This window comes from Balearica regulorum, chromosome 3 (assembly GCF_011004875.1).
Source record: "Balearica regulorum gibbericeps isolate bBalReg1 chromosome 3, bBalReg1.pri, whole genome shotgun sequence".
Lineage (NCBI taxonomy): Eukaryota > Metazoa > Chordata > Aves > Gruiformes > Gruidae > Balearica > Balearica regulorum.
This window is the reverse complement of record NC_046186.1, coordinates 50,998,126-51,022,687: the sequence shown is the minus strand read 5'-3', so window position 1 is coordinate 51,022,687 and position 24,562 is coordinate 50,998,126. Positions and strand designations below refer to the sequence as shown.

Below are 24,562 nucleotides of genomic sequence, written 5' to 3'. Positions count from 1 at the left end.
AGTAATTTCTCCGCGCTTACAATAATACAAAACCAAAACCAAGGGGAAGGAACAAGGGGTCAAACAGATAAAGCAGGGAAATCAGGTCACTGGTAAGAATTTGTCTATCATCGCAGTTGCTCAAATAGAGCAAGAAACTGCCTCTACCTCCTCCCCCTGCTCCCTGTTGTATCTCTCTGATCATAGGTTTCCTGAGTGCCTTCGAGTGCTAAGTGCCAAGGCAGACAGCACTTTGCTCTTAGAAGCAGAGGAGCCATTAGCAAGGCATATATACCTCGTTACATTTTATTGCTTTAATCATGCTGCCTTTTAAACCCTTGGTGGTATGACACAAAGGTTAGCACAGAGCTCAGAGAGGGAAGTAAGAAGCTCTCATCTGTGGAAGGGGAAGAGTGGAGACATGGAGGAGGGAAACAGTGGGATTTTGGGGTACAGTATGTCCCAGGTGCTTTAAAACAGTCCCATCCTTACTGCAGGCAGATCTCCTGCTATGAAAGAGCTGTTACAGGTGCCGCTACAGGCCAGTATAAGCAAAGTTGGGGGCAGGGATCTCGCCTCTCCTCCCAGGAGGCAAAAACTGCTAAGCCCCATCTCAGGCATTGCCACAGAGAGCCACGGGTGCGGAGGGGCTGGGAGCCGCTGAGGCCGGAGCTCTCCCACAGCCACCCAGCCCCACGGTGTAAGCACAAGCCATTGCTCGCTCTGCACGGAGAACTCCTGCCCCTGACCCCCAGCCCTCTGGTGACCCAGTCCTGCTCTGCCCCGGAGCTGCTGCCCTGGCAGAGTTTATAGATCAGTTAGAGGCAAAGAGCACGGGCCCCCAGCATTGGACCGTGTCCCCTCTGATCCGGTGGTAATGCACAGGAAGGAACACTGGGATACAGATAAATGGAGACCAGAATGGAGCAGATCTGATGCCAGCTCTTTACACACGCACAGATTTTCTGTGACCAGTTCAGACTTGTCAGTCTCAAAAGCCTTGGCCTTGTAGGGACAGGCCCACTGAGCATTGCTTCCTCCACGCTCTGTTGCATGACAACAGTATTTTCCAGTGCCTTCAGGCATGGATTTCACCCTTACTGTGTCATCTTGCTCTTTCACTTTGTTTCTTGTGGTTTTCAGGGACAAGGCTTTTTAAAAAGCAATGTCTCATTTTCTACTTTCAGAAGGACCTCTCTAATGGAAAACTTCCAATTTTCTATTCTTGACTGCTCAAAGTTGAACCAAATAGGAGGGTTAGGAAGAATTTGCTACAATTCATCTAACAGGCTTCCAAAATTTCCATTTATTCAAGTACTGTATTTAACATTGTTTATGGAGCCTGAAATACAGACGCGGTCACACAGCTGAGAAGAATGCACTTGGAAAACATCATCAGCAAACAGTCTGAATAGACATTGAAAGAGGGGAAAAAACAACCGTACTGAAAGAAAGAAACAAAAGGTAGCTCTCAAGCCTTTAGAGAAAAGTGCAAGTAGTAGGTTGATTATAAGTAAAAATAAAGAAAGGTAGAAAAAAAAAAAAAAAGGCAAGTGAAAGAGGGGAACAGGAGGAAAATGGATGGAGAAGGCAGAGACTTTTCTCATTTTTCATCTTTTCAGTCACTCTGGAATATTCTCGCATTCAAGGTAACTTACCCATATTGCTCACAAAACTCTTTGTAGAGAGGAACTGTATTGATATCCTCAGTCCTCAGCTTGAGCCGGCCCCATTCTGCCTTTAATATTTCTAGTTGCTTCCATAGTATCAGGAAAGACCTCAGCAAGTTACAGGACATGACTGGATCATGATGCCTCAGCAAAAGTTTGCACATCTTTTTGCTGTTCTGCAGCCAGTTAGCACTTGAGTCAACTGTTTCTGCCAAATTCTGCTGGAAGTCACGGGGAAAGGTTTTGTTTCAAAAAGCTATAACAAGCTTTTCACATTATTTTCTTTGCTTAATGGCATCTCATGAAATACACAGTGGGGCGAGACATAAGACAGGCTATTGCGCAATCAGAACTTACAACGAGGCATTATACCAGTGTCCTTCAGAGCACGGTACAGGAAAAAAATGGGCTACTTTTTGATTGCAGTGAGTACACAGATACAGCAGCAACTAGGATAAAATTGCACAGAATTTAAATCCTTTGTTTTATTGCTGCTTTCTTCAAGTAAATCACTTCCACAGCATCACTCTCTGCTTGGTCTCTACTAAAAGCACTGTTATAGAAATCAAACTCTTAGGTCAGATCTTGCAGGAAGCATACCTTAAAATAACTGAATTTGTCCTTTCCACTCATTTTAAATTACAAATTGATCAGTGTACCTTTTTTCCATCACAAACAGTCTGACTCTTTCCCCATTCCTTGAACCAAATCTTTGTGTCGTTTCTGGCAGGCTTTAGGTGCCCCCAGCAACCATTCCTCACATACAGGAGCACAATGCAAGCACTTAGGGAAGTACAGCCTGGAAGTACCTTGCTTCTCCTTGACGAGATTTGGTTTTAGACAGTGGCCAGGCTGTTCCTTTCCCCTTTGTATTGAGTAGCTCTTATAAGAAAGAAAGAGCTGGACCTTTGGTGGGGTGTAGGGAGAAGTCAGGACAGTCTCCATTTTCTCCAGAAGTCTGGCAATACCAACGAGCCCTCAAGGGGCATCTATCACTCAGGCTTCTCAAGAGAGAGACTCAGGATTTATAAGATACAACGTTGTTCTCTTTGCTTCTTACGAGATGGCCAGGAGTAGGTGAGGTTTTTATGGCATACCTCAGGTCTAGGTTGCTTATGTTCAGAGAGATTTGGTTGCAAAACTAAAGGGAGTACTACATAGAAGCTGTACAGTCCCAAAAAACTGAGTTGTCAGAGGTACCTGCTTGCTCTTAGCTAACGAGGCTTGACAGTCAGCATGCTCTTCCACAGCACAGCCATAGCTGTTCTGCAGTACATCCTCCATTAGAAACTGCATTGCCACCAGCTCCCCATGAGCAACTCTTCGGTCTGCATCACTCAGGCTGCACAGGCACAGCTGGAGAGGAAGGGAGAGTCTCTGAAGGTCTGCTGCACAGAGCGTAGCCAGTAATAGCAAATCTCAGATAACTGTCAGCACAGGTTTTTTTGTGTTATAAACACAAGTGGATTTCAAGCTTTTAGCACCATGCTCCTAAAACACATACGTCCATACATAAAAATTATTTGATTCTGTAGTTCTAGCACACTAGGAAAATGATAAGTGTGGGTTCATTATCAATAAAAATGCTCTGCTCTGCTTGAAGAAAGATCAAATGTGAAGTAAATGGTAAAATGGGCTTTTGGACAGAAAAGAGGGAGATATAGTTTTTGTTCACTTCTTTAAAAAACAAAGACAGGAAACAAGATTGTGTTAGTTTGTTTTCCTCCTGCATCATAGATTCATCTTGTCTTTATGTCTTTGGACATAAGCACAAGGCTGCTGTCTCACTGTACCTGCATGTTGTAATTTATATTAATTGTGTTGTTGATAGTGACTGGAAACAATCCTCCATCCATTAGGAATGTCCTCCAAGGAAAATGCATGAGTGTCTAAAAGAATAGAGATGGCTGTTCATAAATAAGAACAACATTCAATTAGTTATGAGATTCTCATCTAATTTGATCAGGAAAAGGCAACTCAGAGGCCAAGCTGCTACTTGATATGTGATATAGTCTGCTCTGACTTTGAAAGTAGGCTGTGTACTAGAAAAGAGAGAAGCATCTATTATCACACCTTGGGAAAGAAGCAATAAGATAAATTCCAGAATACATTTCCTACTAAGATGCTGTGCTAATTCTGCCTCCACAGAATAGCTCCCACATCCTTACCTACCTACTGTCAATCATTTATTGATGGTCCTATTGCAGAGGCATCAGGACATCTTATTCATCAAAGACGTCCGGATTTTGTATGCCAGTACAAATCCTGTTTCTCAGATATGCTAAGGAGGTCCTATGTGTCATTGTCACCTAAATCAAGGCAGAGGTGGCAGAAAATTGTATTCCTATAACTCATTGTTTCGGAAAGGCATTATTAAAGGTGAAACAATAGCATCTGATATTGAATAATTGGCAGGATGGGATGAAAATAAGGAAACATGAAGTTAGAATGATTATTTAAAACTGCCTATTACCTTGAACCATGCTAGTATCACTAGCTCATTTTTACTTCCCTTAACATTACACCAGCTTTCTTTGTCGGTGTTACTCAAGGTGCCTCATTAGCAAACAGGAATCTAATTTACCATTATGTAGCTCTCTGTGACACTATAGCCAAGAAACCTATAGACGTAAATATCTTGCACACAACCATGACCAACACGTCAGGCAATCAAAACTGCTGCTGGGTGATAACAGAACTCAGAAGGGTAATTACCAAAACTGAAAGTTAGTAGAAACACCAACATCTACCATACAGAATAATTCCATTTTGGTGACATCAGTGTGATTACATTCCATCACAAGTTTTCATTACTCACTTCTGTAGAGAATGTTTTCTAGAATTCCTAATGGTGAATCAAGTTAATAAGCTGTGATCATGGGATTTTTTTTTTAATTACTATTAGTAATTAGGTTCTTTGCATCATGGTAGGGAAGGGGTAAGCACACCAGCAAGAACCGCAGAGGACTTTGTTCTCCAAGGAGCTCAGTGCAAACGGAGGAACAGTGTGTCTGAGGGTGTGCTTTACTCACCCTGCAGCTTTGAGGATCCAGAAGCTGTGGGAGCCTTAGCTGTGAAGCAAATGCACTCTGAATAGCAGACTTACTCAATGGAGGCAGCGCATGGTATATCCTGTCTGTAACACTCTGGTAGGCTGAAACATTCCCCGAGGACAAAAATATCTCTCTGTAAAGGAACCAAAATGATTGTATTAAAAAGAAGTAAGATGATTTCAAATTTCTGCAAATGGTCTATAAGCAAAATTACCTGCTCCTCATTATAACCCAATGTGGTACCAAGTGACAGGGATAGTGGCAGATATGATAAGTAAAACAAATAGACACAAATGTTAATCAGGTAGATGCATGTGTGAAAGTAAATCTGACTGGGGACATTTACAGCAAAACATATGCCTATGCTAATGGAGAGACATGCCCAGGTAGCTAACAGACTGGATAGTAATTCAGGAGCTCTACTACTTCCTATTCCTGATATTAGGATAATTTCCTGTAGAAAGTGGAAAAGCCACTAAAGCTTTTCAAAGTTTTCAAAAGAGCTTGTGAAACTTTGGAACTTAAATTACAGGATACTTGGAGTCAAGAGCTAGGTTTGGCAACAACAGTCCCCACTGATTTTCATAGAATCATAGAATCATAGAATGGTTTGGGTTGGAAGGGACCTCAAAGATCATCTAGTTCCAACCCCCCTGCCAGGGGCAGGGACACCCTCCACTAGTCCAGGTTGCCCAAAGCCTCATCCAGCCTGGCCTTGAACACTTTCGTGAGACCTGGTCTCACACAGCAAATGCTGGGCCAGGCACACACACCAGAGCCCAGCTGAGCAGTAGGAGCTGCTGAACCAGCAGAGCGCTATTCTGACACAGGTTTATAATGCTTCTGGGACCCAGCTGGCTCCTCATGCTTGGATTGCATTGTGCTGTGCAGTCACACACATAAAGCTACCTTTTACTACACTCTATGCATCATGTAAATATATTACCCAACCAAGCTTAGACATGACTTTGTCACTTCATTGCAGCGTCTTTGTCACGTTCAGTTCTCCTGTACTTAATTCACATGCTTTTAAAACAAAGACTGCCTGTTCAACCAGTTCTTGCAATATAAGAAACAATCTGGACTGCAACTCTTTCTGAAGCTGCACATCCTCTTTTGAATGGCAACTCTAAGACAAGGATCTTATTCTTTTTGTCAAACACACACAAGTGCTTTTAAAAATGACATGGTCTTTGTATCAGTTGCAGGGCTAACAAAGGAATTACAGGGACAAATAACAGCTTCCAGGATCAAACTTGGCAGAGAAGTTCATAAGAGATTAAATGTGATTTAGTGTCACATTGTAAGCCCTGGTGTGGAGAAAATGGAAACTACATTGCACTGGTAATAAGAAACAAGAAAGATGAAGCATCTAATATCTTGATGAAGATGAAGCATTTCTTCTTTTTTCCTGTTAACCGACAATTCTTTATCCAAGGAAAATGTTTCTTCACTGATTGCCCCTACAGTATTTTAATCAGGTAAAAATAGAAATAAAAGCACAAGGTAGTTTTATCTTCTTGTGGGGCTCCAGGAGAATCTTTGGTCTACATGACATACATACAATCACAGCTTCATTGGATAGCACAAGAGTGGTCAGACTGGGTCAGAGCAAAGATCTATCCAGCTCAGAGTCCTGTCTCCCACAGTGATCAAAAGTGGATTCATGAGAAGATTACAAAACTCTCCAGAACAAGTATATGCTGATATTTTCCACAGATATTCTCATGGCCTCCAATATTTTGTAGCGCAGACATTTCCTCAGCCAGAGGTGATTGCTAAATATTTAATAACCCTTGGTAGATTCGTCTTCCACGAGCCTGTGCGGTATCCCTCCGAGTCCTGTGAACTTTTACCACCTACCGCATCCCGCAGCAAGAAATCCCATGGCCTAATTACAAGCCATGTGCAAGAATCACTTTTTTGTTGTTGTTGTTCAGAGCCAGCTACCTGCTGTTGTCCTGGGATGCCCCTTACACTGGAAAAGACCATGAGCAGACATAGACACTCCTTGTTTATCCTCTGCATTCGACTGACAATTTTAAATTATGAAATAATTTAGGTTGGAAAAGACCTTTAAGATCATCGAGTCCAACCATTAACCTAGCACTGCCAAGTCCACCACTAAACCACATCCCTAAGGGCCACATCTACACGTCTTCTAAATACCTCCAGGGATGGTGACTCAACCACTTCCCTGGGCAGCCTGTTCCAGTGCTTGACAACTCTTTCGGTGAAGAAATTGTTCCTAATATCCAATCTAAACCTCCCCTGGCACAACTTGAGGGCGAGGTCCTCTTGTCCTTTCACTTGTTACTTGGAAGTAGAGACCCACACCCACCTGGCTACAACCTCCTTTCAGGTAGTTGTAGAGAGTGATAAGATCTCCCCTCAACCTCCTTTTTCCAGGCTAAACAACCCCAGTTCCCTCAGCCATTCCTCACAGGACTTGTGCTCTAGACCCTTCACCACCTTTGTTGCCCTTCTTTGGACATGCTCCAGCACCTCAATGTCTTTCTTGTGGTGACGGGCCCAAAACTGAACACAGTCCTTGAGGTGTGGCCTCACCAGTGCCAAGTACAGGGGGATGATCACTTCCCTCGTCCTGATGGCCACACTATTGCTGATACAAGCCAGGATGCCATTGGCCTCCTTGGCCACCTTGGCTAGCTGTTCACCAATACACCCAGGTCCTTTTCCACCAGGCAGCTTTCCAGCCACTCTTCCCCAAGCCTGTAGCATTGCATGGGATTGTTGTGATCCAAGTGCGGGACTTGGCACTGAGCCTTGTTGAATGTCATACAATTGGTCTTGACCCATCAATCCAGCCTGTCCAGACCCCTCTGTAGAGCCTTCTGACCCATCAAGCAGATCAACACTCCCGCCCAAATGGATGTCATCTGCAAACTGACTGCAGATGCACTTGATCCCCTCACGTCCAGATCACTGATAAAGATATTAAACAGAACTGGGCCCAGTACTGAGCCCTGGGGAACACCACTTGTGACCAGCCATCAATTGGATGTAACCCCATTCACCACAACTCTTTGGGCCTGACCATCCAGCCAGTTTTTTACTCAGCAAAGCATACACCCGTCCAGGCCATGAGCAGCCAATTTTCCCAGGAGAATACGGTGCGAAAGGGTGTCAAAGGCTTCACTAAAGTCCAGGTAGACAACATCCACAGCCTTTCCCTCATCCACTAAGCAGGTTACCTTGTCATAGAAGGAGATCAGGTAGTCAAGCAGGACCCGCCTTTTGTAAACCCATGCTGACTGGGCCTGATCACCTGGTTGCCCTGTATATGCCATGTGATGGCACTCACGATAATCTGCTCCATAACCTGCCCCAGCACCAAGGTAGTAGTTCCCCAGATCCTCCTTCCGGACTTGATTCTGTGATTCTGTGATTTCACCAACACATTGAATTCCATCTGCTGTTTTATTTTGCAGTCACTCCGTTTTGTAAGGTCCTTCTCCAGCCAGCCCTTGCCCTTGGTATACTGGCTATCACAGTATCATGTACACATGGTACCACCTCAGCTTCAGTTCCTTTTCAATGTCATATATGAGCACCTGAACAGCACAGGAGAAAACTCAAACTCCTCTGGGAAGCCACTGGTAACCTCCTTTATCCACTGTAAAAGTTGCCTATTTACAACCTTCTCCTTCCTAAATCTCAACAAATTATTTACAAATGTGACCATCTCCCCACATATCCGGTAGCTGCTTAGAATCCTTAAGAGCCTTTGTTGAGACTATTAAAGCTTTCAGGGAATCCAGACGAACTGTATCAACCCTTTATCCATGTTTGTTAACACCTTCAGAGAACTCCCATATGTTTGTAAGGCATGACTGCACTTTCCAAAAGCAGTGTTGACTCTTCACAAATACGTCATATTTGTTCATGCATCCACTTCCTTACAGTTTCTGCTAATTTGAACACGATGGATATCTGTTTCATCAGCCTGTGACTAGCCAGATCATGCTTGTAATCCATTTTAGAAACTGGCAACAACACATCAGCCGTTTCCAGTGTTCAGGTCTCAAGACAGCGTTAAGCAAGAAGCTACACACCATAGCTAGTAATTAGGCTTCTTTAAAAAAAAAAAAAAAAAAAAAAAAATCCTTGAGTTGATTCAGAATTCTTGGATATTATCTGGTCTTGGCAGCTTGTCCATCTTAATTTCAGTCCACTTGTCCCATAACTTTCCCTGGCAACATTTCCACTTGCAGCAGCTCCTCTGATACATCTCCCATAAAGAAAGGTTTTGGTGTGGGAATCTCCTCAAGTTGTTCCACAGGGAATGCAGAAACAAATAACTTTTTAAAATGTGTGCTGTTGACTTACCTTCACTGAACACTCCTGATAGCCTACTGGCTTTATGGACTCTCTTGCAGGTTTCCTGTTCCTGGTATATTTGAGACTAGATTTACTATTATTCTTGATGCCTTCAGCAAAATTTTTCCTCAAAATCTTTGCTGGGCTGTCTTGAATTCTTTTACATTTATCCTGTCACAGTTTATAGTCCTTTCTGTTTTCTTCATTTGAATGAAAGTTAAGCTTTTTGAAGGGTGCTTTCTTGCTTTAATAATCTGTTTAATCCTGCTGTTTAGCCACGCCAGCATCGTCTTACCCTTTCTTAAGTCTTTCTTCACATGTGGTATGCATTTCTCGAGTGCCTCCAGTATGTCCCCAAAGAGTCTCCATGACATCTGCAAGGATTTAACTGCCTTAGCTAATCCTTCTAGGGTTTTTTCAGCAAGTATTCTCGTTTTTATGTCGTTTCCCATTTTGAAGCTGAGCTCAGCTATGGTGGTATTTATTTGGCTTTTGCTGTTCCTTCAAGGATGTTTTATGCAAGCACATCATGGCTGCTCTTAGAGAACAACTCTCCAACTGCAGCATTTTGAACTCAGTCCTGCGTGTTACTCAAAACCAAATCCAGGAGTTGTTTCTCTTCTGGCAGACTCCCTAGCCTGCCTGCCCTATGCATGCTACACCCACAAATCTAGTCTTGCATCATGCCACCACATGGCATCTACAGAGGGGAGGAGAGTTGAAATTTCCTTTACTTTTGCATGTTCTGTCCTTGTTTTGGTTCTGCCAAGGGTAATTCCGTTGAGTACATTCAAACGTCTCTGTGATCATTCTTGACAGACAACATATGGGAGGAGGGCAGGGAGAAAAGGAAGACAGTTACTTTTCAGAAAGTCCTGAAAGTGTATCTTAGTTGGGTTTCTGTGATGGGGTAAATAACATTTTTACAGGAGGGTAAACCTAGATCTCGGTATAAGCAGGTAAGTCCTGTACCTGCTTATTAAGCATTCTTTGATAGAGGAAAATATAAAATTAAATGTAGGTCCTACAGCAAAACAAGAACATGAACTCATAAGTCTACCTCTGTAACAACTACCAACCCCCCTGATTTAGTAAACTATGAATCATAACATAATTCTCAGATAAGAGGACAGCTGTACTCAGACATGGTGTGTTGAGACCCCTCAATGAAGCATGTAAGGAATCTCATCACTTTTAGTTAAAAGAAAATTGGCACTTTTAGTGAAGGGAAAATTCCTACACTTACAGGGCACATTTCATAGTCTTGGAGCAGATACCATGGGCAAAATTTAAATTAATCTTTCCTACTTTTTTTTCCTTCTTTGTGAACAAAAAAAGGCCTCTTTATAAAAAAAAGGTGCCAGTCCCATCCCTAAGAGAATTACCTAAGGTAATTCCTACCGTAGTCGATGCCTGATTGCTGCATCAAACTGCAGAAACATCACTTCTCTGTGAGCAGCTAGCAGCTGGGCTATGTTGCTGGGATCCAGTGGATTCTGGAGGCTGTCAATCATTTTCTGTATCTCTTGAAGTTCAGTCCCTAGAGTCCCAAGAATAAAAAGTTTATCAGATAAGGTCTCAGGAAATGCACATAAAAATATCTCAGTTAGGTAAACTGTTTTTCCTCCAGGAGTTTTGTACTTCTTGACTTTCTTCATTTTTCCTCTTTCCTCCTGAAGGCAGATGAAGAATGCATTTACATACCCCCCAACACTAAAAAGCAGGCTTTCAGAAAAGACATTATGGCAGGTGGAGAATTATGAGGATGTAGTAAGGTGGCAGATGAAGAATGCATTTACATACCCCCCAACACTAAAAAGCCGGCTTTCAGAAAAGACATTATGGCAGGTGGAGAATTATGAGGATGTAGTAAGGTCAGGGAGGAAAAGGCATAGGAATGAAAAGTTACAAAAGTATCTCAAAAGAATGGTTCTTTTATTATCCTTTCCCATCAAAAAAATCAATTATAAAATACCAACAAGGACAGTGGTATATCTTTCTTGTTATCATATCTGGTTGGACTAGATGATCATTGTAGGTCCCCTCCAACCGAAAATGTTGAAATTAAATTTCTCAGGAGCAGAATCAGATCCTGAGATGGCATTTTACTTACTCCAAAGACCTAAACAAGTTATTACTTGGTAGAGAATGATAGGGACAACTTCTCCAACTGCTTTCAATAAAATCCTGCTGGGGCTCAATTCTGCAAGCTAATGAATATTTTTCTGCTGAGGCTGTAAAGGTTTTTTTTATTCCCTTTAAGCCTAGCAAAAAACTTCTCAAAGCAATGGGTCTCTACAAGTCATTACCCTTACAAGAGCACCTGCTCTTACTTGGTGTTTGCAGGAAATGCGTGCACAGTGCTTGACTGCCTCCCAAGACACAGCTACCCCAAAGTGATTTAACTTGAAAGCGTCTGTTATGGAAACCCAATGTTCTCTCTGTCAGGCTGCAGGAACTGCCATCATTTAAGGAAGTTAAATGTTCTGATTTTGGGGGAGAGCGAATTATTCCTCAGCAGCAGCAACAACAAAGATGGCTTGGTCAGGAGCAATGGAGTTAAATTGTCTGTACCAAATGTGTTACAGAGACAGCAGAGTTCCGGGGACTCCATTGTCTGTATTTTCTGGTTTAAAAGTGTGATAGCTAGGCACACATTAGATATATCTGAAATTGAAATACATTGCACATAATATTCCTCCTACATCTGGTCATGTGATTTCTCACTGATCACTGAGCTCAGTCTTCTTGATTGTTTCAAAGCTCATTAAACATGCTAATTTACATGAGCTTTCTCAGCCATATACAAATGAAGTTACTAATACGCACTTGATGGTACAATGAGTGCACACTGCAGAACAGGCAGTGCTTTTTGTTAGAGAAAATAAACCCACTTCAAAATCAAACATTCACAAGCACAGTATTAAAATAAAAGCTGTAACAGGTATTTATGATTCACTGAGCCCTTTCTTCCCTACCAAAATGAAATTTCAAGAAGATAAATTCAGAACTGATAATAAAAATCTTACTCAAATAAAAAGAAAAATACATAAGGGATAATGTGACAAACCTGGAGGCATTAAAAGACAAAGCTAGTCTTTTATATATTTTTCCCAATTCTTGAAGAATGTAATATTTTTACCCAATTGTCATAATCAATTTTTCATTTTTGGAAGACTCCAGGACAGAGGGGAAGCTGTGCAGGTGAAGTTGTTACTCCTGAGTTGCGTCTCAGTGGCGCCAAATGTACAGCTATATAAATGTGGGCATTTCTAGGTGGCATGAAAACAGCCCAGCCATGTAGCACACACCCCCACAGAGAAGGAGGTGTGGATAACGTGCCATGTTTTGACACTCCGATTTTCTACACTGTGGGAATAATCCAGTGGCTGAAAAGCCAAATGCCAAGAGTACTTCAGGGACAGGATTATCTCATGTGACTTTAGTTGCCTAATTATCAGGCATCAAGTTTAATTGGGCTCCTGCAATCTTACCCCTCCAAAGAGGGTTTCATCCTGCTCACTTTGAATACATTTCAGCTTGGGATGAGCAACTCCTCTGAAGGTGTCTCTGCAACAGTGTCCAGGGAAGGTGTTCAGTGACAGCAGAAGTACTGAACTGGTGGTTAGAGACTAGTAGTTTCATACCTCACTGCTAATCACTAAAGGAAAGGTAGGTAAATCTCACTCCTGCAGTATAGTTTAACTTGAACAACAGGTCAAAGCTATTAGGGAAACTGGTACTATTTCTGCACAAATACATGTTTGTGCATGCACCTCAGCTGTTTCACCCTTTGGAAAGAGGATCAAGTGACAGATTTACTAGAGGAACCCAAGCCTGCCTTTTTTCATCTTCTGGTAAAGATAAAATCCTCGTGGGCTGACCAGATGGCTTAACAGACACTTGCTAGAGCAGAAGAGCAATTTTTGGACCATGTTTTCTGTTCCCTGCCAGAGGAGACCTCCCAAGTCCGATAGGTATATTGCTTTTCTGTGAGACTGCGATAGATCTGTGATGCTGTGAGCATGCTTTGGAAATGTGACAGTCTTCCCTCAGTAAAATGGAGCAGGGGAAAAAAAAAAAAAAAGAATGGAATTTGATCTAGACTTTATTCTTCAGTTGACATCAATCTCTTAGAATCATAGACTCATAGAATGGTTTGGGTTGGAAGGGACCTCAAAGATCATCTAGTTCCAACCCCCCTGCCATGTGCAGGGACACCCTCCACTAGACCAGGTTGCCCAAAGCCCCATCCAACCTGGCCTTGAACACTTCCAGGGAGGGGGCAGCCACAACTTCTCTGGGCAACCTGTGCCAGTGCCTCAACACTCTCACAGTGAAGAATTTTTTCCTAACATCTAATCTAAATCTACCCTCCTTCAGCTTAAACCCATTACCCCTTGTCCTATGACTACCCTCCCTGATAAACAGTCCCTCTCCAGCTTTCCTGTAGGCCCCTTCAGGTACTGTAAGGCTGCTATAAGGTCTTCCTGGAGCCTTCTCTTCTCCAGGCTGAACAACCTCTCTCAGCCTGTCCTCATAGGAGAGGTGCTCCAGCCTTCTGGTCATCTTCGTGGCCCTCCTCTGGACTCACTCCAACAGCTCCGTGTCTTTCTTGTACTGGTCACCCCAGAGCTGGATGCAGTACTCCAAGTGGGGTCTCAGGGGAGTGGAGTAGAGGGGGAGAATCGCCTCCCTCGATTTGCTCCCATCTTCGTGTTCCTTTTGTCCCTTTCTCACCATCAGTATTTCACACTCTTTTGCACCTGGAACCATCTACCTTAAGCATGCAGTATTAGTTACTTACCAATCCTGTCGGTCCCTCCCCAGTCTGGAGTCAGAGGCTCTGGGTTTAAGGCACAAAAGCAGTTTGGGGAATTTCCTAACTGAGCAAAAGCCAGGAGATAAGAAACCATGTCGTGAAATGCACCAACAATTTCTAGGCTTAGGTGGAGACCTCTGAGAGCAGCCTGCAGACAATACAAATACACAAATAAAACCAGTCAGATAATAGCCCTAAGCAAACACACCAAAGCAGCAAATATTTTTGCTTCCTGGGCCACAACCACTCCTGGGCACCAAATGAGACCTCCTTGGGAGGGCAACGGGCATCTCAGAGCAAGGTCAAGCACTGGATTTCATTCTGGCTCAGGATATCACTCCCAGCTGTCACCATCCCATCTGGTGTCACAGCTTCTGTTTTAGAAACTGCTTCCACAGTCTCTCATACAACCCCTTTTTTCAGTGTTTATATCTATGCAAATAGACAGACGTGGCCGGGCAGCCTTTCCCTTGCAGTCCTCTCCCCCTGCACTGCACCATCTCCAGCTCTGGCACTGCCAGGGCCAGCCCAGGTACCTCCTTCTCCTCCTCTCCCCTCTCCTCCTTATTTCAGTAGATACAAGTCAGAGGACATAAAGGTCCCAGCCTGCCGCTTCTGCATACGTGGGGACAGGGACAATACTTGATAAACTGGTGGGATGGGGAATATTTTCACAAATAGGAAAAGGCAACACAGCATGGCTGGGGTTTGGTTTAATTACTTCTGATCTTTAACGATCTTTACAGATTTAACTAAAGGATTCTTCCTTTTCTTTTACTGTTGTTTCTACCTCTAAACCCAGAGGACTGAAGCTCTCCTTCCTGACAGGCACTCTTCATCAACACCCTCATCAGTGGCACATGCTAGCTGCATCCAGATTAAACCCACTGATATTTATTTCCCCATCTCCAATGACAAGCAAAATTATAGCGCATGTGAAAAGATATATGTAGCTTAGTGCCTGGAAGAAAACTTCTTTTACCATTAGCAAATACTGACCTTCTCTGGAAGCTTTTTGAACATGATCAGCACTTCGGTAGGGTGAGGGATGAACCACAAGTTAAGGAAGGTGCATCCATCTGGAGACAGCAAAGAGTGTGGTCGAGGACGGAAGGATCTGAATTATAGCAAGAAGTGAGAGGTGTTTAGCATTTTGAGGCTTCTTTCTGCCTGTCATTCCCAGAAAGACATTTTTTTAAAAAGTTTGATAAAACTGCTACTTGCACATAGGATTTGCCTTTAAGCTTTGGAGCAAGTATATTTTAGACATAACATGATTTAGCTTTGATGTGTAGAATATGAGGTAAAGGTTTGACCTCCAAAACCTGCTGAATTTGAGTACGATTTGAAAGAAACTTTCTTAAAGCATCTGATTTATAAAGCAGGGACGTGAGCTGCTGTGCTGAGGATATTCAGGGTCTCTTCCACCACGAACATGCTTTTGCTGGCTAGAACAGGAGACAGGCAGGGCAAAGCAGCAGACAGGCATTAAAAATCTATATAATTATTTTAAAATATGATGTGCAATTACTAGTAGGCAGCTCTTTTTTTTTTTTGCCAGAAGATATGAAAATACATTTATTACATGAATAATGTATTTTCCTGTTTTTATATACAATGTGCCATTTCTTGTCTTCACATACATGAAGATGAAGTACAATATGCAGCTAGTACATTTTGAAATAAGAGATATAAGTTCAGCTTGGAGATGGAGTTCAGCTCTTTCTCAAGTAAGTTTTGCAGGGTTTTTAATCTTTTTTTTTTCCCCTTTGTCTGAAGAAAATCAAAGCTGAATGCAAAAAAATAGACCTTTGATTTGGGTGGGATGGAGTAATGAAAGGTTAAATACTCATGTTGTGAGCACGGAAATTATATTTGGGCAGGGTTTGTTTAACCAGCTGTGCCCTACTAACTTTTGCACAAGAACGATAAGCACCAATTGTACCTAAGGAAACCAGACAAGTGACGCTTTTCAGGGTGAGATTAGTATTCACACTCTCCATTTCCTCTGCTTTACATCACAGCCCATAAACGGTATCAGCAGGAAGAGAGCAAACAGGGTGACCTCCAAAGGCAGAAGTGCACATGCTCTCCAGATGTGCTTCATCTTCAGACTTTGGCAGACAAGCACTGTGGGCACAGATGCTGTACTTCCCCACCTTACCACAGGATGTTAAGGGTGGCTTCTCCGTAGCTGGGTTTGCAAAGGAGTCCCACACTATGTCACCCTGCTATGATGTGGCACCTAACTTCTTCAGCAGGAAAATAAGCACAGTCCACTGCATCCAGATAAGCCCAGGTGCTGTCTACTGCAGCAGCACATGAACGATTTGTAGTGCCATCTTCCAAGAAACAGCTAGAACACCGTTTAATCCCAAACAAAATAGATTTTCTACATCATGTAAAAAAACCCTAACACACCCCCCCCCCCAAAAAAAAACATCCCAGAGATGCTATGTCATGCTCACAGAGTGACTAGTGATTTCAAAACATGTATGGCTAAGAGCTATGACCTAGTTTCAGATGCCAAATCTGGGAACAAAGAATAAGGCAGGGGGAAGGGAAGAACAGGATGGCACCACTATGCAGAAACCACAGCCCTACATTTGCCTTTTTCTTCCTGCTTCTAACATTTACTTTTAAGATGGCAGTTGCTGCAGGAATCTTTTGCTATCTCATGTGAGATAACTGCACCCGAGTGCTTCTGCCTTTTTTTTTTTCCTAAGGGTTACTACTAAGGCTTAGGTAAGCCAGCAAGGGTGGGCAGAATATGTATTCACAGCCTTCCCTTCATCCCTGCAGCTGAACTCTATATGACACAAAGATAGCAAAATCAGGAAGGATAGGGGGTTCGTCCAACCAAATGTGGGTGTTGACAGTACGAGCACCTCCCTTGAGTTGCTGGAGAGAGAAAGAGGCACTTCCAGGACACAACTCATCTCATCGTAAAGCAGGAATGTGAAATGGGTCATCCCTTTGAAGCACCCATTTATTATCAGGGGAGCCTAGTCAGATACAGGTGTCTAAAGTTAGGTGGGCTATTCATTTCCCATTGATGTTAATGAATTATAGGCTTATGGAAATACATATATATATTTGCAGAAAGCTTTTCATTGTAACTATTCTCATTCTCATTTCTTCTGCTTCTCCTCGAGAGTCTCTTCTTTCCTTTCTTCTTTATTCCATGGTTTTTTTTCTCTTTTTTCCCCCTCTTCGCTCAACGCCTATCTTTTTTCCTCCCTGTATTTCCTCCTCTGTAACTAGGTACCTTCCCCCTGTCCACCACATCATACACTGTTTCTTCCACCCAGCTGCAGGTTCCTCTCAGAGGGAGGGAGAGACAGGGAAGGCAGGACCTGCTCACCCTCCAAGTGCTTGGCAGCCACAAATGCAGGCAACGAGATTAGTTCAGAAGATAAGAAAGCAATTGAATTAATGTCCTGCTATAACCCTCTAAATGCAGGCAGGATGGAAGCTAAATTACTGCTTTCATCATAACTAATTGACAGTTGCTGTCTACAAGGTGCTTCTTAGCTTCAATTAAACAACAACAGAAAATGAAACATTAACTGGTAATAACTGATAAAGCGGGGACAAAAAAAGGGCAGAGGGGCTGAAAGGGCAGGAGCCATTTTTAATTAAAGCCTTTTCTCCAGCTCCCCGCAGGTCCCTTTCTGGCATGAAGGCCAGGGGCAGGTCCACGCAGGTGTGAAGGGTGTGCCGCAGCAGTCCTCACTCTCCCTGCTCTCCAGACACCTTCACATCTGCCTCCCTCCGGTAGATAAGGATTTGCTCTCGGCTTCCTTTGTATATCAAACGCAGAAAAGCAGCATGCTATAGCAAGCGATATGAAAGTGTGGCTGCAAGTTGATGGAGAGAGACAGGCAAGCATCGAAGCACAGGAGGAGAAAAGGCAACCTCAGAAAATTCAGGGGTATTTAAAAAATAAAAGGGCATACACATGTATACATGCTTATTTTCTAAGATGTTTCATTGTTTCAGATGTTTCATTTTAAAGTGTAAAAAGACAACATGTAACTGCTTATAAGTTAATATGCTTACATTACCGTTTTGGAAGAAGTGTAATAGTATAACCCTATAAATTATTATAGGGTATTGAAATATTTTCTTGCTGTTGAAAAGTTACAGGTCCAAAAGGGACAAGCCAATACCTGATTAGGGTGCACAGTGCTAGAACTGGCTAATCTGTATTTTGAATATCCCAGCAGAGGCAATGCTCTGCAAGTTCTCTGTCATAAGATGTATAGTCCTGAAACACACCATGGCTTTATTCTTTGCTCAATGTTCCTGTGACACCAAGAGTAGCAGGTAATGCATAGCATGAACTGCAGAAGTACAGGTTCTGCAGCTGAACTCAGCTTCTCTGTGCAAATAAATCATGTTTGATTTAGTCCTTGCTAATAAACTAGGATGGAAACCAAAACAGTTGCTATGACAAGTAACTACTAAAATATTTTTCTCTAGGATTACTATTATCTCTTCTGTTACTGCGTCCAGAGAAGGCTCCTTCTAAAGCTCAGGGCGACTGTGTTATGAATGGCCCATGTGCAACATTTTATGATAATATGTAAAATACTATAGAGCTTAAAAGCTTCTCAGGGCATCCAAGACAGCAGTACAAAATACAGTGCCTTAGACAACACCCAATAAAAGCTGGCAGATAAAGGAAGAAAAACGACCCATGCCATGGGCCCGTGATGGGGTTACTCCCCAGCAACTACTAGCAAGATAAGAGCTAGCCCAAGACAGGTGTAGCTCCACAAGCCTGCAGCTGGCATGCAGTTAAACAACAGGGAAGGGGTGACGATCACCTTCTCAAGTATCCTGTTGAACCATGGTTTATGATTTGTTAGGCTTGTAACCACACTCCCAACCTTTGTTATTGGAACTAAAGCTTTTGCTTGAACCTTAACAAGTGAGGGGTTTTTGTGTTTGCTGCTGAGCCTCTCTATTGCTGGGGAACAAGGTGATCAAGAGGAAAACCAGTGTGCTGGGTGACTATTTTCACATCTAAAACCATCTGCCTGCTGGTGCTAACATGGGGAGCCCAGAGACTTACAGAGAGTCAGCAGAAGGGCTCGCCTTGCTAGCCACAAGTTTTGAGGAAGGAGATCCTTGTGACATGGCCAAAAAAATGTCCTTTCTGAAAGAAGCAGATGATACAGGGTCATCCCCTAGTGTGTCGTGTGCTCTTCCTCTCCTTTCCTAACTTCTGACAAGTCACACGCCTGCAACTTATTAGCAAGTTTTGTTTAAACCTTAAATAAATGAAATTTAAAGGGTAAGGCACTCCTCACTACTTAGGCTTAATCATTAAAGCAGAAGATTTATCTCCTGAAAATGAGATTATCAGTTTCTTTCCCCCTTACATGCAGTATTGGGATTAGAACCAAGCACATTTTTAAAGTGTTCCTTCTTCATATACCAGCTTTTGCAGGCAACTCTGACTGCGCATTCTCCATCCATCAAAATTGCCTGAAGATTGGCAGAACACACCACTTGGGGCACTTTAAGGCTACCATTCCCCTTACAAACATGTATTCATCTTTACTTAGTAATATGCACTGACTGAGGACTCTGGCCCCCAGGAACACACTTGCAAACATGATACAAACCTGGGATCAGCTGCAAGGTTTTTCTTTAAGTCTTGCTCCTCTTTTTTCCCTTGAGATAGTCCAATTATGAAGTACTTGTCTCTGATGACAGGGAAATCATCTAAGAGGCTTCTTAGGCTATTGTAGCACCCAATGAGCTGACCTCTCAGGGCATGCTGGGACACACGCTGATTCAGCCTAAAAAAGTATAATTAAAATACGTAGTGTTGTACAGGGCGTCATCTATCCAGATAAGCTCTACCTTTGTTGAGCTTAATCTCTATAGGGACATCTTTGGCATCTTCTACAGCCGAAATTACAAGCTATGATTCTTCTGTACTGTGAAAACCAGCAGGACAAAAATTGTGAAAGTGGCATTTAAGAATCAAGGTAAATTTTAGATTTAATGCTCTTCACCACACAGATGTCTTAACAATGCCTTAGGAAGATCTGCAATTAATACAGCAACTGCTTTGTGGTAGCTATTGATACTTAAATTACAATAAGAAAGCAGAAGCAGAAAGAAGGTAAGTGAGATGACGAGTTAATTGCAGAACTGGGAATTAGACAGTGTGACCCTGAGTCAGATTTCATCGTCACTGAGCTGTGCTGAAACTCCGCTCCAGACCGTGGCTGCAAACTGCCTCCAGACTCATTGGTCTGGCCTTACCTACACACTCAATGAGCTGTACCTGGCTTAAAGGTAGTCTGCATCTGCAGCATGACACAAATCTATATCATTTGCAAAACATGGCTTACTGAAACAGCTGCCCTACTTGCAGCTTGCTCCTCACCATGCTCTTTCCCAAGGCTACTTGGATGCACCTCTGCGTACCTGGGCATTTGAGGAGAAGACAGATCTGGATGCTGGCCACATGCCAGGTTCTTGCCCAGTTTTTTGACAGAGTAGATCTGGAACATAGCTCTTAGGTGGTTTCATAACAGGCTATGCACTCCAGTAGAAAGGTAACACATAAACTAGTCTAGGGTGGTATATCAAGTCTGTTTCTCAGTGAAAATAGACACGAAATAACACATTTCCTTTTGGTTTTTTTACCCTTCTTTACTGGCATGTGTGCTCAAGGTCATGATATTGTGTGCAAGACAAAGGTCCCAGAAATGTAAATTCATCTGGGAGTAAAAACCATAAAATACTGAACATTGACATATGAACACAGGATTAAAAAAAAAAAAAAATCAAGTCCAACTCTGTTTGAACCTCTGATTTCTCCCAAGTTGTCTTACAAACTAGAATGAATTCACAGGGTAGTACATGCCACTTGTTAATTTTCTTATATACTGCACATTATTTCCACTACAATTTCTCGCACACGTCAATGATGATTATCTGGTATTTCTACTGAAATACCAAAAAAGTGTTGATGTTGTGTGCCTCTGCTTAGCATAGAATCATTGACTCATAGAATGGTTTGGGTTGGAAGGGACCTCAAAGATCATCTAGTTCCAACCTCCCTGCCATGGGCAGGGACACCCTCCACTAGACCAGGCTGCCCAAAGCCCCATCCAACCTGGCCTTGAACACTTCCAGGGAGGGGGCAGCCACAACCTCTCTGGGCAACCTGTTCCAGTGCCTCAACACTCTCACAGTAAAGAATTTTTTCCTAACATCTAATCTAAATTGACCCTCCTTCAGCTTAAACCCATTACCCCTTGTCCTGTCACTACCCTCCCTGATAAACAGTCCCTCTCCAGCTTTCCTGTAGGCCCCCTTTAGGTACTGGAAGGCTGCAATAATGACTTCCTGGAGCCTTCTCTTCTCCAGGCTGAACAACCCCAACTCTCTCAGCCTGTCCTCATAGGAGAGGTGCTCCAGCCCTCTGGTCATCTTCGTGGCCCTCCTCTGGACTCACACCAACAGCTCAATGTCTTTCTTGTACTGGGGCCCCCAGAGCTGGACGCAGTACTCCAGGTGGGGTCTCATGAGAGTGGAGTAGAGGGGGAGAATCACCTCCCTTGACCTGCTGGTCATGATTCTTTTGACGCAGCCCAGGATACAGTTGGCTTTCTGGGCTGCAAGCACAGATTGCCAGCTCATGTTGAGCTTCTTGTCCACCAACACCCCCAACACTTTCTCCTCAGCACTGCTCTCAATCCACTCTCCACCCAGCCTATAGTCGTGCTTGGGATTGCCCTGACCCATGTGCAGGACCTTGCACTTGGCCTTGTTGAACTTTGCATGGGCCCACCTCTCCAGCCTGTCAAGGTCCCTCTGGATGGCATCCCTTCCCTCCAGCATGTCGACCACACCACACAGCTTGGTGTCGTCGGCAAACTTGCTGAGGGTGCACTCGATCCCATTGTCCATGTCGCCGACAAAGATGTTGAACAGTGCCGGTCCCAGTTCCAACCCCTGAGGAACACCACTCGTCACTGATCTCCACTTGGACATCGAGCCATTGACCACAACTCTTTGAGTGCAACCATACAGCTAATTCCCTATCCAATTTCTTATTCAAGCATCTCATCATCAGTCCTTTGTCCTCCAAACAGTATACTTCCTACTCCTCCAGCAACATAGCTTATACTGCCTGTAGTGTTATCCCACTAAACCACTGATAGTGTTCTTTTCCTCAGCTTGCAAAATGGCTTACAGGTATGTTCATAATATTCTGAATAGAAAGTCCATAAGTTCATATTATCCACATGAAAAAGATGCCCTCGGAGCAAGAGTTATGTTTAAAACATGATGTGTTTGTATGGAAATGTCTATACTAGATCTATATTAAACATATATTAGACATATAGTAAATGTCTGTATCAGATAGATATACTTACTCATGGCAATATTCAACAATAACGTCTGTCTTGAGTTTCAGAACTTCATCCTTTAATGAGACAGAATTTTCTTCTTAGTAGCATGTAGGACTTACATGTACTGTGAATCTAACAAAGCTAAACCATTTGTAACATTTTCTATTAATATAATTTTAAAAACCCCTATAATATTACAAATATCTAAACTATGAAATTCCAAAACTTTAAGGAGGATAATCATTAAGAAAGTTCGACCAGTATGCCAGACCCAATAGACAGTTAAGGCAAGTCCTGTAAATAAATTCACAATTATTTTATTCAAGTCTGGTTAATATAATTTTGTTCACAAATTCTGTAATATTTCCCAAAAGAGTCTGCAGCTAGCAGTTATTTCCTTATACATTCATATGGCCTACTGAGCTGGTAAGAAGGTTATGAGTACATTAAACTAAAGAATTTATGCTGACTATTTCAAAAAGACAATAGCCATTAAGGGTTTGTGTTTAAGGAGTTTGATTTTACTACCTGGTAAATCCTTAAGGCCATGCCTGACCTGTAATGTATTCACCACAAGATACAAAATCACAAACAGTTTAATACAGGATCCATGTTCTCACCTTTAGACGCTAGATAAAGAGGTATTTGCAAAAGGCAAAATCTACACTCATCATGGTATCTTTACAATTATTATTTTTTATAACTCTCACATCTTCTTCTAAAATTAAAAAAAAATTAATGAAACTGCTAGAAATATTTATTACAGGACCCTTCCTCACATAGTGTCTGTCTCTAGCTAGGAACACTGTTACATGCTTCATAGGTAAAAGCCCAGAACAGTTCTGTACCTATCAGCATAATTATACCCAGAATTTACCTCCTTACCTAGGCTGGAAACAGTTTAGGAGCAATGCCCATTAGCGTCCACAACCCTTAGTCAGCCATGTGTCTGCAGACTGCTGCTGTTTTCCATGCACCTCTCCGTCAGGAGCCTTGCAGCCCATGGGAGACCACGGGGAGATGGCACAGTGGAAGAAGGTTCGCTTGAGTATCCCACCACTGCCAGTGGAGCCGGGCCACCATCTGCAACCCAGGGCCTGATCTGCACACCCTGGCCACATCCCAGCCTCTTCCCCTCCACCAGGGTTTCCACACCTGCCACCAGCTTACCTTCCTCCCTAGAGTAACCACAGAGTAAATACAATGCTAACTCGAAGCTAGCACTTTGCCTACATGCCAAAAGCCAAGAGTGCCTCTCAAAATCGCTGAGGAGCCTCCTGAAGTACTCACAGGGTTTTGCAGCCTGCTGCCCAGTGCTTCTCTCTTTTGAGTGAAAGTGTTCAGCATCCTGTCTCGGGGTCCCTGTTTCTCCAGCTGAATGGAAATGAAAGCTTCTGGAGCTCTAATGAAGGGAAAAAAGTGTGGGAGGTGAGAAGAGTCACCTCTCAAAAGGTAAACTGACAACCTCCTTCTAAACCACTCACATCATAACTTCTTTAGATTAGACACAGCTTCTCCAACAACATTCATTTTACTTATTCCTTATATATAACAGGTAGAAATACACTGAATGTTGTGGATCAACTACCAGAGATGATATGAGCTCTGGGGAAAGTCTCGCAGTCTACATATTTTTAATTTCAGTGCAAGTGAAATAAATGGTGAAAGGAATAGAGACAAATTAAAAATATATATATACCTCCTCATACTAGCATTAAGATAGTAACAGGAACCGTGAGGCTGCCTGGGCTAAGCTGGACATGTTGAATGCCTTTTTATTTGTACCTTCAAACCATAGGTTGTTCAATTAGCACAGAGTTTTCAGTGCTCAATTCCCAGCTGACCAGCACTGAACAATACAAAAAATTGCTCTAACCGTGTCTTGCCAGTACCCTGTTAGTGCACAGTACTCCATGTAAAAGCCAGGAAATTGGGCCGAGGAGCTAGTAAGTGGGCATACAAGCACCAAGACCAAGCTCTGTTCTACAGGAGGAGCAAAATCATGTTTAATGCCCTTATCCTTATTTGTCATAATTTTGCAATGTTTTCAGCTGTAAACTCACTGACGCTTAGAAACTCCTATGAGGTATCTGGATTTCCTCCTTTTATTAACAGGTTATCTCCATGGCATTTGATGTGAAGCCAGAGTCCCATCGACAGGGTATGGTGAGACAATGTTAATGCTCAGACCACCAATTCACACCAAGAAACACCAAGGGCATCTGTGAACGTGCCCTTACGATTGAGAGCCCTTCGCTATATTTTTTCGTGGGGGAAGCCCAGCGCAATGTAAACCGGACAGTGCTCGGG

The 24,562-nt window shown here is 42.8% G+C and overlaps 1 protein-coding gene across 1 annotated transcript in view; it reads right to left on the bottom strand.

Annotated features, from left to right (window-relative positions):
- LOC104639325 (uncharacterized) overlaps positions 1-24,562 on the bottom strand; it is an 89,877-nt gene that overhangs the window by 19,694 nt on the left and 45,621 nt on the right. Inside the window, exons 24-33 of the mRNA XM_075747859.1 lie at positions 23,543-23,654; positions 22,277-22,326; positions 19,502-19,678; positions 14,865-14,982; positions 13,851-14,013; positions 10,445-10,583; positions 4,682-4,835; positions 3,443-3,538; positions 2,850-3,005; positions 1,638-1,870 (exon numbers count right to left, since the gene is read on the bottom strand). Coding sequence (XP_075603974.1) covers positions 1,638-1,870; positions 2,850-3,005; positions 3,443-3,538; positions 4,682-4,835; positions 10,445-10,583; positions 13,851-14,013; positions 14,865-14,982; positions 19,502-19,678; positions 22,277-22,326; positions 23,543-23,654 — 1,398 coding nt within the window. The remainder of the gene's footprint in view (positions 1-1,637; positions 1,871-2,849; positions 3,006-3,442; positions 3,539-4,681; positions 4,836-10,444; positions 10,584-13,850; positions 14,014-14,864; positions 14,983-19,501; positions 19,679-22,276; positions 22,327-23,542; positions 23,655-24,562) is intronic.